We start from the raw sequence: 15,311 nt of genomic DNA, 5'->3' as shown, positions 1-15,311 counted from the left end.
AATGTCTTTATGTTCTATAGGGATGGCAACAGATTTGTAATCCTGTTTGTTTCACTCCAATAACTGTCCCATTGAAGAAGGCTTTGTGTGGTAGGAACAGAGTTTGAGGAAAGCCTGAAAAGCCTGCGCAGGAATCAGACTTTATAAAAGGATCAAGAATTAATAGCAATGGGCACCTGCCAACGTTTTGTGCAGTTTGGGCTTTTGTGTTTTCATTGTCAGTTTGTGCTTCTAGTTTGATTATGAGCTAGCAGCTTATGTGGTGCTGCTTGACTGGTCAAGAGCTGTTGCTGATGGCTACAAAGGAGTGTTTCCTTTTTTTTCATCTGCTTTCCTTGACTTTGATCTACACGCAGTCTTTTGCTGGCTTAGGAGCTCAGGAGCACATCCCCTCTCAAGGAATTTGAGGCATCTGATACCTTCTCATATTGAACACAAGGTTGTGCTGAAATGAATGGATTTCATCAGGGAGTGATATTTTTACAGCAAGCCTCAGCAAAATCAATAGGTCGTTGTGTTGAATCCTTCTTATTGGAGTAATTCAAGGCACAAAATCTTTTCTCCCCATTTTGGTTCTACAAAGTATATTAAAACTGTATTTGATCCTTTCTTAGAGTTGTAAATACTTTTTATGAGAATTTTAATTTATTTTAAATATTTTACATTTAATAATAATTGGTGGTAATATAATAATTTAGCATTGTGTCATACAAGAGAGCATGGTGCTTTCGCTTGACTCCACACCATTCGGGTCTTCAATCTGATTCCTGTGGGCAGATGATGAAATCAAGGAGACTATGTTTGGGCATACGGCGGACCGCCCATGCAATTTGAATAACAAGACCAATTCTGAGCTGAAGAGAGGTTTCACTGTGGTGAGGTAACCGGCCTCATCCCTAGACAATAATTATCTTCATCTTTGTGCATGGAAACCCCATGGTTAGTGGGACGAGAATAATGCTTATTTAATTTTACAGTTCAATTGAAGTTATAGGTAGTTACCTTGCAGACAGTTGATCTGACTGACCCTTGGTGATTGACAAGTCACCTCATCACAACAGCAGCCATGTAGAGGGTGACTGTTTGTGCTCATCTCTGTCTCCCTCTACTGCTTTGCCGGGCACAGTAAAGATACGGCATTAGGAGCAAGATTGAGGCAAGGAGCTAGCGTGTTTTCATTGTATCCTAGGTGCATGTAAAAACACAATCTTGCTCATTGCATTAGAGTTCTGGTGTTTTCTTTATCCTTTTTGTCTTGTAAATGGGAATAAATCATTTTAATGTTATTACTTCCCCTTATAATGAAGACTGAAAACAGCTTTGTTACATAATGGGAAATGTAATGGCTGTTCAGACACTGTAAATTACAGCCTAAAGAAAGTAATGAATTATGCATGCACAAATAACTGCATCAATAAAAGGATTTTCTTCAGTTTCTTTTTGAGTGTTTTGAACACCTGCCCATTTATATCCCCTCCCCCCTCCATTTCTGGTTAAGATCAGCAATTTAAAGTAACTTAAAGTTGGAAGAGATGCTTTTAACATATAGACGTTAATTGTATTATTCTGAGTTCAGACCCTGTCCCCAGTTGCTCTTCTCCTTGGGGTTCTAGTTTAATTAGCAGTCCCTTAGAATATTACTGTGTTCCTTCTTGCAAAATAGTAGTAGTCTATATAGCCTTCTGCATGACATCAGGAATATTTCAGCTATGCACAATGTGTGCCTAAAATCCAAGTTTAAGGACCTCTTTCCTGCAATTTAAAATTGCTTGCTTGACTGAGAGAGCCACAGTTCCAATCTGCCCAGAACAATGGCAGCTGGCAAAGGCTTCCACTGTTTTTAAAAAAAGCAAATAAGCTGTACTTACAATTTCATGACTGTTTTTAAAATTAAAATTGCAGTACACACACACACTGCGTGGGAAGGGCTGTGGATTCTGTGGGGCTTTGCTAAATAGTAACCTTAATTTCTATTGATGGTCATCCCATCTGTCAGGTTTACTGAGCAATGAAAGAAGTAATATAATTAACTTCTAAGAAGTTCCTTTATTTTAGCAGATACAAAAACCACTATTAATTGGAAGAGGGGCAGAAAACCCCCCGTTGTACACCATAGCTGTATGGATCGCTTAGTGATCTTAAGCATCTGGTTTAAAACAGTTAGACTCCTTGGAACACAGATTCAGAGCCTTGTAGGACTAACTTGGCCCTTCATCCTTCAGAGGCAGATAAACTGAGTTTACTATGTGTGGGTCTTTTGGTTGAAACTTTAATAAACAAGGCCCTGATTCTGAAAATGTTTGTGCACATTTTTAACTTTATACATGAGTCATTCTGTAAGCCAGTGGGTTCACTTGTGTACATAAAGTTAAGAATATTCTTGTGTTTTCAGGATTGATGGCCCCTGCACCGATGGCTGATATTTTTTTTCCCCTTCACCCCACTGCTGTGCAGTATGTTACGCACTGGTGGGATTTTACCCATTTCTGTGTCCCATTTTACCCATTTACTCATTGCTGTAGATAGTTTGTGAAATGCTGAGCCTACAGGATGTGAGGTAAGGCCCCCCCTCCCAAATGTCACTTTGTTCAAAATGTCAAACTATATCTATCTGTCTCTTTGAATAACAAGTTCTTAAGCTGAAAATGTATCTCCTTACAAATATACTGAAGAAACTTCACAACTGGTTGCTCAAGATATGATCTTTTTCAAAGTAGGAGGATAGAATTACAGTGACTGCCATTAAAAAGTCAATTTCAACTACTATTATATACTGTTCGTAGAATCAGGGCCTTTCTACTGAGGGCAAAAATATTTTGGGTGATTGTGGCTGCCCTTATTGCACAAACTATATACAATAAATTACACCACTGTTAGTTAGAAAGAGATCAGTACAGTTGTTCCTAATGCACAGAATGACTGCAGCTGGCGGCTTGCATCTAGGCTTAGCCACTGTCCGGGAGGGAAGTGACAGGGTGGTGGAGTGACTTACCCTAGGTCACATTGCAGTTCAGTGGCAGAGCTGGGAAACCTTGGCCTCCTCACTATCAGTTGAGTGCCCCAATCCTGGACCACTCTGCAGAAGATCTGTTTGGTATGAGCTCTGATTCCAAAACTTGGGTGTTCCTCCACCTTTTGCAAACGATCATTGATGAACTGAGGGAGCTTGTCTGGGCCCCAGTAACACGTGCTCTGAATTGGAAATGTAATGGACCTTGTTATCCTTGCTAAAAAGTGTGTGTGTTGGTGCAGTGTTTGGGGAGGAACTACAAGTAGTTGAGAGGTGCTTTCTGTCCATACCTTGGATGCCTTTAATTAGATTTCTAGCTCATCATAAGAGGATCACCATTAATGAGGTTAGTGTTTCCCACTAAATGTAACCCAGTTCTATCATAACTACTTTGGTAAAATACCTAAATGAAAGCAACGTTGCTGACTTACAATTCCTGTCATCGTTTTACTGCTCACCAAACAAATATTATGCTATGGTCTCCTCATTGCTGAGTGGTGATTAATGCTGCTTAATTTTGGTATGGCCAGAAAAACACTATTTGAAAAATGCAAATATCCTACCGCTAATGCATGTGTGAGGTTAAAAAGATTGATCATCACCCAGATGTTAATCCTGGCTCAACAGCACTGAATGTTAAATACACTTTTTTTTTTTTTTTAATTTTGAAATGTTCTTCTCTGTTCAGGGGCTACGATGACCCTGTTGAGACAGAGATGGTTGACGAGAGGATCCCTTACCTTCACGGTGGCTACGCAGCACCATTAGCACAGCCTGAGAGGGGGAGCATGGCTAGCATCGAACGCCTGGGCAAGCGCTCCCCCTCCATTGACAGCATCCGCAAAGACCCCAGGTGGCGGGACCCTGACCTCCCTGAAGTGATTGCCATGCTCAGTCACCCCATCGATCCAGTCAAGTCCAACGCGGCTGCATACTTGCAGCACCTGTGCTATGAGAACGACAAAATAAAAAAGGATGTGAGGCATCTAAAAGGGATTCCCATCTTGGTGGGGCTGCTAGATCACCCAAAGCCAGAGGTCCATCGCAAAGCTTGTGGGGCTCTCAGAAACATCTCTTATGGGAAGGATAACGAGAACAAGGTGGCTATAAAGAACTGCGATGGGATCCCGGCATTAATCAGGTTATTGCGGAAGACAAACGACATGGAAGTCAGAGAGCTCATTACAGGTCAGTGTCTGTATTTTTTCAGGGGAAGGCTTTATTGGTTTTGGGAACAAGAATTTTTGAAGGTGGCAAGATTGTCTAAGAGTTATGAACCACTGGCTGCAGTCATTTGTCTCAGGGCATGTCTGTATGCCGAGTTAGCGTGAGGCATGTGGGGGTGTAAATCTACAACACTGCAGCAGGTCTGTGTGGACCCTGCTGCTGTGCACTAAAAGTTCAAAGTACGCTCGGGAACTCTACACCATAGAAGTCTAGCTTTGTGGGTGCCTTGGGCTCTCATACCCTCCAGGATGTTACAGTGAATACAAGCCCTAAGAGGGCTACATATATGTAACAGATCAAGTTAGTTCACTCCAGCAAGCCTAGCTGGATTGAGAGCAACAACACTCGAGTTACACAGAGTGATTGGATTAGCAGCACAGAGTGAATTGCATCCCCGCTACATTACTAGTTACGGCATCAAGAGCCCTACGAGCACCACATAACTCAAATTCGAGATTTGTGTGTGTGTAGCTGGGAGTTGGGTTATGGGCAAAACTCGAGTTGCTTGCTGTGAAGACATGTGTTATGTCCTTAAGCGCCTGATGTTATGAGACCCACTGGATGCTGCCGCATTAAGTGCGTCACAGTGTAGCTGCATGTACCTATCTATTCAGGGGAAAAACCAAGGTGCTGTGCAATGTGTGGTGAGGTTGTGTGGCTAATGCTATAAAGGCTAGAAAATTTTCAGATTGACAGGCACAGGGGCTGCTGCTGAGACAGTTTTGGGAGAGGGAATGTTCATTATAATTTCAGGAAAGGAGGCACTGCCGTTTTTTTAAAAAAACTGCCGGTATATACTTAGCAGTGATTTTTTTTTTCCAATTATTTGTGGCTCCATTATTCAACCAGCTTTTGTCTGAACTTAGCCTTGGACATACTCCAAAATGAGTAGTGAATTACATGCCAGTTTTCAAAGTTCAGCCATTGAGTTACATATGTGGAGGGGGGTGAGAAAGCGTGTCAACAACTCTTCATATTGTGGAGACTTATTCTTCTTCAGCTTCCCATAATTCGAAAGCAGGAACATAGATTTTCCCCCCTTTGAAGAGTCAGGGGTGGGGGAGGAGGAGGAATGACAGTTAGATGGAGACCAGATGGAGGATTTTACTCCAAAAATAGAGTTTTTCAGAAAGCACTAAGCATGTGAAAATAGGCCTGTATGATTGAAATGTTTAGCTACCTCATCTGTATTGGGATCTGCCAAGCAAATTCAATCATAAAATGTGGCATAATACATTTGAGGTAAACATTATAATGCTATAATCACTGCAGGACTTGTGGCAACTCTCCAGGCTTTTACCAGACATCGTCCTTTGAGATGGATATTGGTACTGAGATGCTTGTCCTTCCTCAAGCATTTTTATTTATTCAGCAAACTGGGCCTAACCATGCAATCCACAAACTAACTTCCCTCCTTCCAGTCCTTCTCCATAGAGCTAGGAAAGAGGAGCCTTTTGCTAAAGTATTTGATTCAGCAGGATGGCTGACTTTGTATTTTGTCCTTTTAAAAAAAAAATTGGATAAATAAAATGCATTTCTCTGCAGTTCTGGTTTGTTCAAAACTCATTTCCAGAGCTCTGCCAAGGAACACATTTATTTTGTCAGATTCAAAAAAGAAAAAGCTAGTCTATAATTTACTCTGGAGGAACATCATTATAATGTTAAGTGGTAATCAGTCATCTCAGAGATGGCAAAAACAAACTGGAGTTTGCCCCCTTTCCCTCTGAATGGTGTTTGCTTTGAATCCCGACTGATGAATTAATTTCACAGTGTAAGTATGTGCCATTTGATCCTACCTCAGAAGTAAAATTAGTAATTTTGTTCTGCGTCCTTATGTAGGTATAGTTCCTACTTGCTATTTTAAGCTGTCTTTTCTCTACTGAGAAACCCTAGGAATGTTTAAAAGTATTAACCTAAACAGATGTCCAGCAACAGATGATGATTCTTTAATCTCCATCTATGCAGGATGAATTTAATTCTACTCTTAAAGCAATAGTGTCAGAACTGGGTGTTAAACATTCTAGCAGTAATGCCGAAGGGAACAGAGTTTCAACAACAATTGTGTGGGCTGAGGCTGGTGGAATCACAGCTGATATTCAGACTCAGCTGAGACTGAACTGCCCATCAAAAAAAGGTTTCAGAGTGGCAGCCGTGTTAGTCTGTATGCGAAAAAAGAAAAGGAGGACGTGTGGCACCTAAGAGACTAACAAATTTATTTGAGCATAAGCTTTCGTGAGCTACAGCTCACTTAGAATCATAGAATATCAGGGTTGGAAGGGACCTCAGGAGGTCATCTAGTCCAACCCCCTGCTCAAAGCAGGGCCAATCCCTAATTTGTGCCCCGATCCCTAAATGGCCCCCTCAAGAATTGAACTCACAACCCTGGGTTTAGCAGGCCAATGCTCAAACCACTGAGCTATCCCTCCCCACACCACTGAGATGAAGTGAGCTGTAGCTCACAAAAGCTTATGCTCAAATAAATTTGTTAGTCTCTAAGGTGCCACAAGTCCTCCATCAAAAAAAGAATTCCGAAGGACAAGACCAGGGAGAAATAAGATTCAAGTCTTTAAAACAATACAAGAGGAGCATTCAGCCAATGCTACTGCAAAAGGACTGAATGCTCTGCAGTGTTACGTGCACTGGTTACAGTTCTGGAGCTCTCATCATGATGATGATAAGTTGACTTTGTATCAGGATTACTTCCCACTGCAGTCGATCAGAGTATGCGTTTGCCATGAATACATTTTATTCTGTCTGGAATTAAACCTTTGAGAACTTTTGCCACCATACAGAAGTTTGTTCAGATTCAGATGGAGGTAAAGAAGAATAAGTTTAATTGCTTCTTTTAAAAGGCTGCAACTTCAGACCAGTTGTTACACGTTATCTACACTAATTGTGATAGTGATTGCTATTCAGATCTGAATTGTGGCCAGCCATTAGTTGACTATTCTAGGTGTGGTTGCATTATAAAATAGGGCTGAGATTTCCAAAGGGTCTAAGTGAGTTATGCCCCCAAATCCCATTGCAATTTGGGCACTGGACTCCCTTAAGCTCCTCTAAAACAAAAACCCGGCCTAGATGTATACATCAATATATATCCTAGGATACTAACTCTGAAAGGACACAGGTTAAACAATCACTGGATGCATCTACACGGCAAAAAAATAAAAATAAATAAACCAACCTGCCGTGGTGAGTCTCATTGCTCAGGTCAACTGAGTTGGGCTTGTGTTGTGGGGTTAAAAATAGCAGTGTAGCTGTTCAGATTCAGGCTGAAGCCTGTGCTCTGAAACCTGGCAAGTGGGGAGGGTCTGAGAGCCCAGGCTCCAGCCTGAATCCGAACATCTACACGGCTATTTTTAGCCCCGCAGCGCGAGCTCCACGGGCCCAAGTCAGTTGACCCTGGCAGTGAGACTCACTGCTGGAGCGAGAGGAGGTTGCTGGGTAGACATACTCATCGTATCACTCAGCAGTCTACAGTCAGGTTTCAGTATTCTGATATCACATGACTGCTAGACTAGGTAAGTCTGTGTAGCTTTTCCCATCTTGTGGTATCACCTGCCTCGGAACTGAAAGCCTGTTGTTGCTTGACATCATAGCTCTTTTACTAGAAGTTCTGTGTATAGCCTAGAATGGCATTCGAGCATGATGGCCCTCAGTGCACGCCAGGCATGTTAGGCATTTAAAAATACCTACCAATCCCCAAAGATATAGTCATGCTGTATCCTCTAGTTCTCTTTTTTTAAAAAAATCTAGGGTTGCACAAACAGCCTGCACTTATTGTACTGCAGAAATCTCAATTTATTAAGGCTTTCACAGCTACACTATGCAATCAGAAATGCTACTCTGTGGAGCTCCTCCTTGAATCAGTCCGCAGTTATCCTCTTGGGACTTGCAAAACTACCCATTCAATGGATCATTTTCTGACTTCAGAAATGAGAGCTGAGCTGATAAAGAAAGAAATCTGCTCTGACTGGGAAAGCTGCAAAGGTTTTTATCTTGAACGCTAAGGTTTGGTGTGGAACAAATGTTCCCATCAGATATGCAAGACAGAAATTCTATTACACTCTTTTGACAAGCAATCAGAAGTTAGTAGCTTTAATGAATTTTTCATTCTTTGTGTGCTCATTGAAATGTAATTTTGTTGTTTAATGACACTGCATGATATTTTAAGTGGTGCAGAACATTATTCTTCTGACACTCTGTATTGGCAAATTGGGTTTAATTGAAAAATGATTGACCTTAAATGTTCTAAGGAGAAAATCTTTTGATCTAATAATGTTCTATGTAGAAAGTTGCTGTTTGATGCAGCCAATCAGAATCCATTTCTTGTGGGCATTAATTAATGTATGTTAGAAGCCTAGCAGCTAACCAGAATTCATTTCAGCGGGCACTAACTCCTCTTGGAAGTCCACTACTATGAGCAGCATATTTTCTAATTACAGGTGAATTTACTCCTTTTTTCTGTTGGGAAACCTGTCAAAAGAATATATATTTCATGATGCACTCTGTAACCCAGTAATTTATCTTCAGGACCTGTGCTTGGCCTCTTTCAGCTTGGGATGCCCAACTCCCATCACCAGAGCTCAATTTTATTTTATTTTTTAAAAGACTGCATATATAATAGAATACATGTCAGACAGATGACTACAAGATCAACTTACATCAAGAGCACCCAGTGAATATATGCAATTTATTTTAGATGATAAATGATTCAGTGTGCTGCATAGATGAAAGAGTAAACAGGTTCTTGGTTTTTTTTAATTTAATAGTAACACTGGATTCTGCAACTAAGCAAAGTAAGAAAGAAGATTCTGTTTGGATTTCAAAAGATGTTAGCATGTCTGTGTTTGACACACTTTCTTTAAACCTGCCCATCATAGACAGCTACTGGAAGGTGGGGCCCACAGCATTTGGAACTGTGGGCTTAAATTGTTTTTATATGCTGTGAAGTGAGGATTTATAAAAACAGTTTTATCTTCTGTTTTCTTTGTTACAATTTGTATCAACCAAACTACTTTAAAAAGACAACCTTGTTGCTTCTGCCTATGCTTGATGCCTTGGGTAGCTCGAAACCTACATGTATATTCAAGCTAGCTCTTATGAATGAGAGAGAAAATTGATTATCTTCTGCAAGACAATAGTATATCTTCTTATTTAAATCCTAAAATGTATGCCAACCACTGATCAATGCTCAAAAAGGCAAATTCTTTTAGTAAAGGCACATGGAAAAAGTTGATGGATGAATTTGTCTTGCAGTTACTGTTTTAATGACTTCTCTTTAGGGTCATTTTAAGGAACTGATAAATTGACAGGAGTTTTAAAACTGACTTTTTATAAGATAACATATTAATTATGACTGGTTTCAGAGTAGCAGCCGTGTTAGTCTGTATTCGCAAAAAGAAAAGGAGGACTTGTGGCACCTTAGAGACTAACCAATTTATTTGAGCATAAGCTTTTGTGAGCTACAGCTCACTTCATGCTAATAAATGTAGTGAATCATTTTTAAGGGCAGAGGTCAAATTACGGTGATATTAATCTTTGTCACTCTTTGTTCTCGCTCAGGTTTAACGTACAGTTTAAAAAAAATTTTAGAGTGAACTTAGTTGTTAGGGATTAAAATCATGTTGCTATGGGTGCCACCATGGGAACCTCTTCCTGAGCTTGGTCCCCCAAGACACTGGAGAGATGCTGGGATGTAAAGTTCTGATGTAATCCCCTTCTTGAGTGATACCTTTTGAAAAGAAAAAAGTTTTGTTTTGTTTATTATCTGTCTCCTTTCTGAAGAAGTATTTTCCCTACATAGCCAGCCATGAATCTAAATCCTTCCCACATCATCAAATGTTGCATAGGGAATGACCAAGGCTCTGCCTATCCTGGACCACTCTTTGTATATCTTCTAAGTTTTTTCCCTCCCTGAGTACTGTTTTGACAGAAAGATTATTTTGATCTGTATCCCCCATATAGCCAGCTACTGGACTCTTGTCATTTATTTCCTTTGAACATCTTAAAGGTCCTACTTACCCCATATTATACCAAAAATATGTATCTTTTGTGCCTCTCTCTAGTTTAGCAATGCCTCCTTTGGAGCATAAAAAGAGGCTGTGCAGTGGGGGAGAAATGGAAAACCTCGCAACCCTAATTGCATCCTTGAGTCCAGAAGGGACAGAGGAGATGCGGGGTGGGGGAAGGTTCTCTTGGGTGTCAAGTTGTTGTCTTGCAGCCCCTACAAGGAGCAGCTGTTTGGCTGCCCAAGAGAGCATTTGTTTTTAAGGACTTGTTAGAGTTTACAGGCAACATTTCTTTAGAAACTATGGATGAAGGTGCCCATGAGTGCCTTAACTCATGCAAGTAGTCCCGTTGTTGGTTTAGATGGGACATGTTTGCTGGACTGGACTTTCTTTTTCTGGCCATTCAAGCTCTGCAATCCAGATGTGATTCTCTTGAATCCATGTAGGATTTAGTCTGTTCAGAAATATCTACCAGTAATTGACAACATAGAAGAAATATGGAGATAAGATCCTTGTTTTACAGACCTAGGGCACATTAAAATCTATACACAGTTGTCTTCAAGGTGGTACCCAAGCACTGGAGAATTTTGCAAAATCTTCTAATATTAGGACTGCTGGTTTGTCTGATGTCTTAGAAGGAGGTTAAACTTTTTGATAAGCTTTGTTCTATGTTGAATTATATCGTTAAATTGGGACCATCCTGTCCTAATTCCAATATTAAGAAGATTTCAGATTTCTTTTAGACTTTTAAAATATTTCCCTAGTTGATTCTTCTCTAATCTCAAAAAATGAAATTATTTACTCCAGCAGCATTTGTAATGTAATGAATAGTCAGTTGTCTGGGGCAGGTGAAAAGAGGAAACATCCTGTTTCAGATGAAGAAAATTTTGTGAATCTCTGACAATGAAACCACTCAAACATGAAGGGTATAAACTGTTAATACTTTATTCAGAGTGTGTCTGTGGCCTACCAAACTTTTGTATTGGCCTCTTCCAAACTCAGAATGATTGATTAAAGATTTATTTTGTTAAATCTTAATATGCTTTTTAATTATGATGTTTTACTAGCTCAGGTAAAGAATTACCGTAGGCCAGTAGAAATATAGAAACCATAGGAATGATCCTGCTGCATCACACCAGTGATCCGTCTCTTCTGGTATCCTGGTTCTGCCAGTTGCAAGTATCGGGTGCTTCAGAGGAAAGTATAAGAAACAGTTCTGCAATAGACATGCCCACAGAAATAGTTTGTAAGGACCCGAGGATTAGAACCCAGGTCTGCAGAGCTAGGTGTGGCTGATATTCCCATAGTCCCACCAGGAGGCCACATAGAGGCACTGCCACGGAGCACTGTGGAGAGTGGGCGCCGCAGGAAGTACTGCCCACGAGACCCAGAGTGACAGTACCCTGCAGCCCTCTGATTAGCCAAATGCTCCTACTTAACCCCAGGAAGTTGTTTGGGCAACCACACAGACCTTGGCTTGCTGCAACGCCGGACTTTACCTTGTCTCCTGATTTCTGGTCTCTGGCTCCAACCTGACTTAGACCCCAACTCCTGCCTCCCAATTCTAGGCTGGTACTGCCTCTGATCTCTGGTCTTCAACCCTGGCCTGACTCTTGTTTACAGGACCTGGCCTTGTGATTCCTCCAACTCCTGCCCAGTGACTCCCATCCCTGGTGGGCAGACCTAAGCCCAGCTGTGACCTCTTGGCAAGACAACCCATTCTCCAGTCCTTTACATCGTTGTTTTTCCTCAACCCCCATTCATATTATAAGCACATTGGTAGCCCCACTGAAGTCAGTGGGACAATTCACATGCTTTGCTGCATTGTGAGTAAAGAATGGATAATTTGTTAAATCAAAGGGTTTGATATGATTCTGATGACAACTTATTGAACAGTTCTGTTTTGCCTGATTATAAGTATTTTATATTGATTAGGTAGTTGCCTTTGCTTTCTTTACAAGGTATCTGTGTAAGTTGAAGTAGAAGAAAATTAGTATTGGCTTTTTTTTTCCTTCCCAGAATTGAGTGGAGATATTGAGTTTTTTTTTCTTTCTCTGTTTCCTTTTTTTCTTAACACCCAGAGTGTTTAGTAAATTCTGCAAAAATGAGGATATGTTTGTTTAATATATAAATTGGTAACAATGGAAAGCTAATTTACACTTGTCATTTATATTATCTTGTTTAAATGCTAAGTAAAATAATTTCCAAAAAGCACACACAACTTATATTGTGTTGTGTATCTACAGTAAGTGAGGTGTGCCAAGTAAATAATAATAATGTATGTACCCAGAAAGAGATTAAAGAAAGATGGGTTTTAACATCTGAGGTACATTCTTTTGTTTGCTGCTGGATTTGTTTAATATTTAATGTGTTCAGTTAAATCTAAACAGATGTCTGGGTTTTGTAAATGCCACTTGGAATCGGAGGCGTCATAAAGTGTCAGTCTTAAAGCTCTGTTAGTTGTCAGTCTCCTGGGTTATAATTGCCACTCACGACTGGTAGCAGAGATAAAATTCCCTTTCCAGTCTAGTATGTAACATGACCCTATATGGATCTCACACTATTAAAATAGGACAAAAGACATTTGCCATCTCTCATTTTTTGCAGTGAAAGCTTGAGCATTAAGCATTCATTCCAACCCACATCAGGGAGGATTCAGTATTGCAACTTTATTTTTCTATTTGTTTATAGACAGGTGTAGCAGGCTTGGTCCTTCTTTCACGTACACCAGTTCTTCTTTGAGAGCTGTCCCTGTGGGTGCAGCACTCCAGGTGTTGGTGCATCCCTGCGCCTTCGCGCGGAGATTTTTACAACAGTACTCGTACCGGTCGCGCGTGCGCAGAGCTTGCCCCCCAGCTCTGAGCGTACCTTAATAGTATGCGTGTGCGACCGGTCTCCTCACTTGCTTCTCTACTGTCCCTGGCCTGAGACGGAGCTCGGCAGAGGTGTTAGAAAACTTTTTCTCCCTTGTTACTCTTACCCTTTTAGATAGTTAGTTTGTTACCAATAGTGTTAGTTATTAGTGTTACCAGTAGTGTGTGTTAGTTTTCTCTCAATTTTTTTTTCTTTCTCTTAGTTCCTGTCAGCGCAGCCACTTCCAACATGCCTGACTTCCCAGGCTTTAAGTGCTGCTCTAATTGTAAGCATGCCATCCCTCTGTCAGATGGCTATTCAAAATGCATAAAATGTTTGGGGGAGTCCCTCATCCCCCCAAAAATGTGCACACTGCAGCAAACTTGAGTCTAGGGCACGAAAGGACAGGGAGTTGAGGCTAAAGCTGCTCCTGCTGCAAAAATCCTTAGGGTCAGCTTCAGACCCAGGTGCTGATTCCGGCTTTGCTCCACGCCACAGCCCCCCCGCCTCTAACAAGATGAAGAAAACTTCAAAGAACATCACCTTCTGTCACCCGCAAAGCGAACTTCACGGGAGAAGGCTTCTCCCGGCAGGTCTGCCGCCTCCCTCCCAGCGCTTCCCTGGCTGAGCAGTTTTGACACGCCAGGCGAAACCCACTTCAGGCTTCCTGTTGCCTGCCTCTCAGATGGCACCTTTCGGCACCGTGGTGGAAGTGGTGCTGACACATGCGGACGTGCCTGACCCCCCGCAGGCTGTCACTGCTCTCCCGGCACCGACACCTGCTGAGCTGGCCGGCGGACAAACGACTTTAAAGACACTGGTGCAGAGGAACTTTTCGTAGCAGCAGATTCCTCTCGCACAGCCCTCACCACACAGAGGACCTCCAGCACTCCAATTTTCGCAGTCAAGTGACCTGCTGGTGTCACCCGTTCTGCAGTCACCCTTACTGAATGCCTGCTTCTCCCCAAATGCTCAGCCATGGTCTGAACAGCCTTCCTCCAGTGAGGAGGAAGCTGGTCTCCAGGGGGATTTTTCACCATATGAAGTCTCTCATCCACAGACCCCAATTAATAGAGGCCATAGAAACATCACCTCGTCCTACTCTCAGGATCCTGCCCCATGGTGTGTAAACCCGTGGATGGCACCACCTGTGCCCTTCCCATCACAGTGGCAATATTGGGCCCCGTGGGCATCCTGTCCTCGAGACCACACTCGCTATGCCACCTCAACCAGGCCCGACACCGGCCCAGCACCACAAGCTCACGAACCTGCCACTGATGCCAGTCACCAGACAGCACCATCACAAGTGCAGAATCAGGCACGACTTGTCTCTAAACCAGTAGACCCAGTTGTTATGCCCGACGAAGCCCTGCTTCCTCCTCCCCAGTCATCTTCAGATGACTTTTCAAAATTTCAAGACCTTTTCAAAAGAGTGGCCAGTGAATTAAGAATCAGTCTGGAGGAGTTTCCTGAATAGCAGCATGAGTTAATGGACATCCTGCAGCTGCCGCCTTCTTCCAGGATTGTATTGCCAATCAACCCACCCTTCTGGAACCTGCCAAAGCCATCTGGCAGACTCCTGCTGCAAGCTTACCTACCTGCAAACACGTGGACTGCAAGTGCTTCATCCCTTCCAAGAGCTCTGAATTTCTTTTCACTCATCCAGTGCCTAATTCGCTGGTAGTTGATGCAGTCAACCAAAAGAACAAGCACCAGTATCCCCGCTCCATCCCAGCCGATAAAAACAGTAAGCATTTAGATCTGCCTGGATGTAAAGTATACGCGTCTTCCACCCTACGATTTCGAATTGCTAATTATACGGTCGTTCTGGCAAAATATGATCACAAAAATTACAACAAATTAATGGACTTCATTGAGGACATTCCAGAAGCAAAGAAACAACAATTCACTGCTTTAGTCTCTGAGGGACAAATCATATCACGTACTGCTCTTCAGGCGGCCCTCAACGCGGCCAACACTGCAGCAAGATCTACAGCTACAGCAGTAGTCATGCGCAGAGGTTCATGGCTCTCTTCCTCTTCATTTCCTCTAGAGGTCCAGACTACTACTGAAGACCTTCCATTTGACCGTGACAAACTCTTTACCTCCACAATGAACGACATCCTTCACTCAGTGAAGGATTCAAGAGCAACTCTCTGGTCCTTAAGAATACAAACCCCTATGACCAGAAAGCGACAATATAGATACTG

The 15,311-nt window shown here is 42.0% G+C and overlaps 1 protein-coding gene across 2 annotated transcripts in view; it reads left to right on the top strand.

Moving 5' to 3' along the window:
* The window catches only part of ARVCF (ARVCF delta catenin family member), a 228,761-nt gene that overhangs the window by 121,173 nt on the left and 92,277 nt on the right, over positions 1 to 15,311 (top strand). For both annotated transcript variants that reach the window (XM_077834996.1, XM_077834997.1), the window contains exon 4: positions 3,699 to 4,198. In XM_077834996.1, coding sequence (XP_077691122.1) covers positions 3,699 to 4,198 — 500 coding nt within the window. The remainder of the gene's footprint in view (positions 1 to 3,698; positions 4,199 to 15,311) is intronic.

This window comes from Eretmochelys imbricata, chromosome 15, assembly GCF_965152235.1.
Source record: "Eretmochelys imbricata isolate rEreImb1 chromosome 15, rEreImb1.hap1, whole genome shotgun sequence".
Lineage (NCBI taxonomy): Eukaryota > Metazoa > Chordata > Testudines > Cheloniidae > Eretmochelys > Eretmochelys imbricata.
The sequence above is the reverse complement of the archived record's forward strand: the minus strand, read 5'-3'. Positions and strand labels throughout refer to the sequence as shown.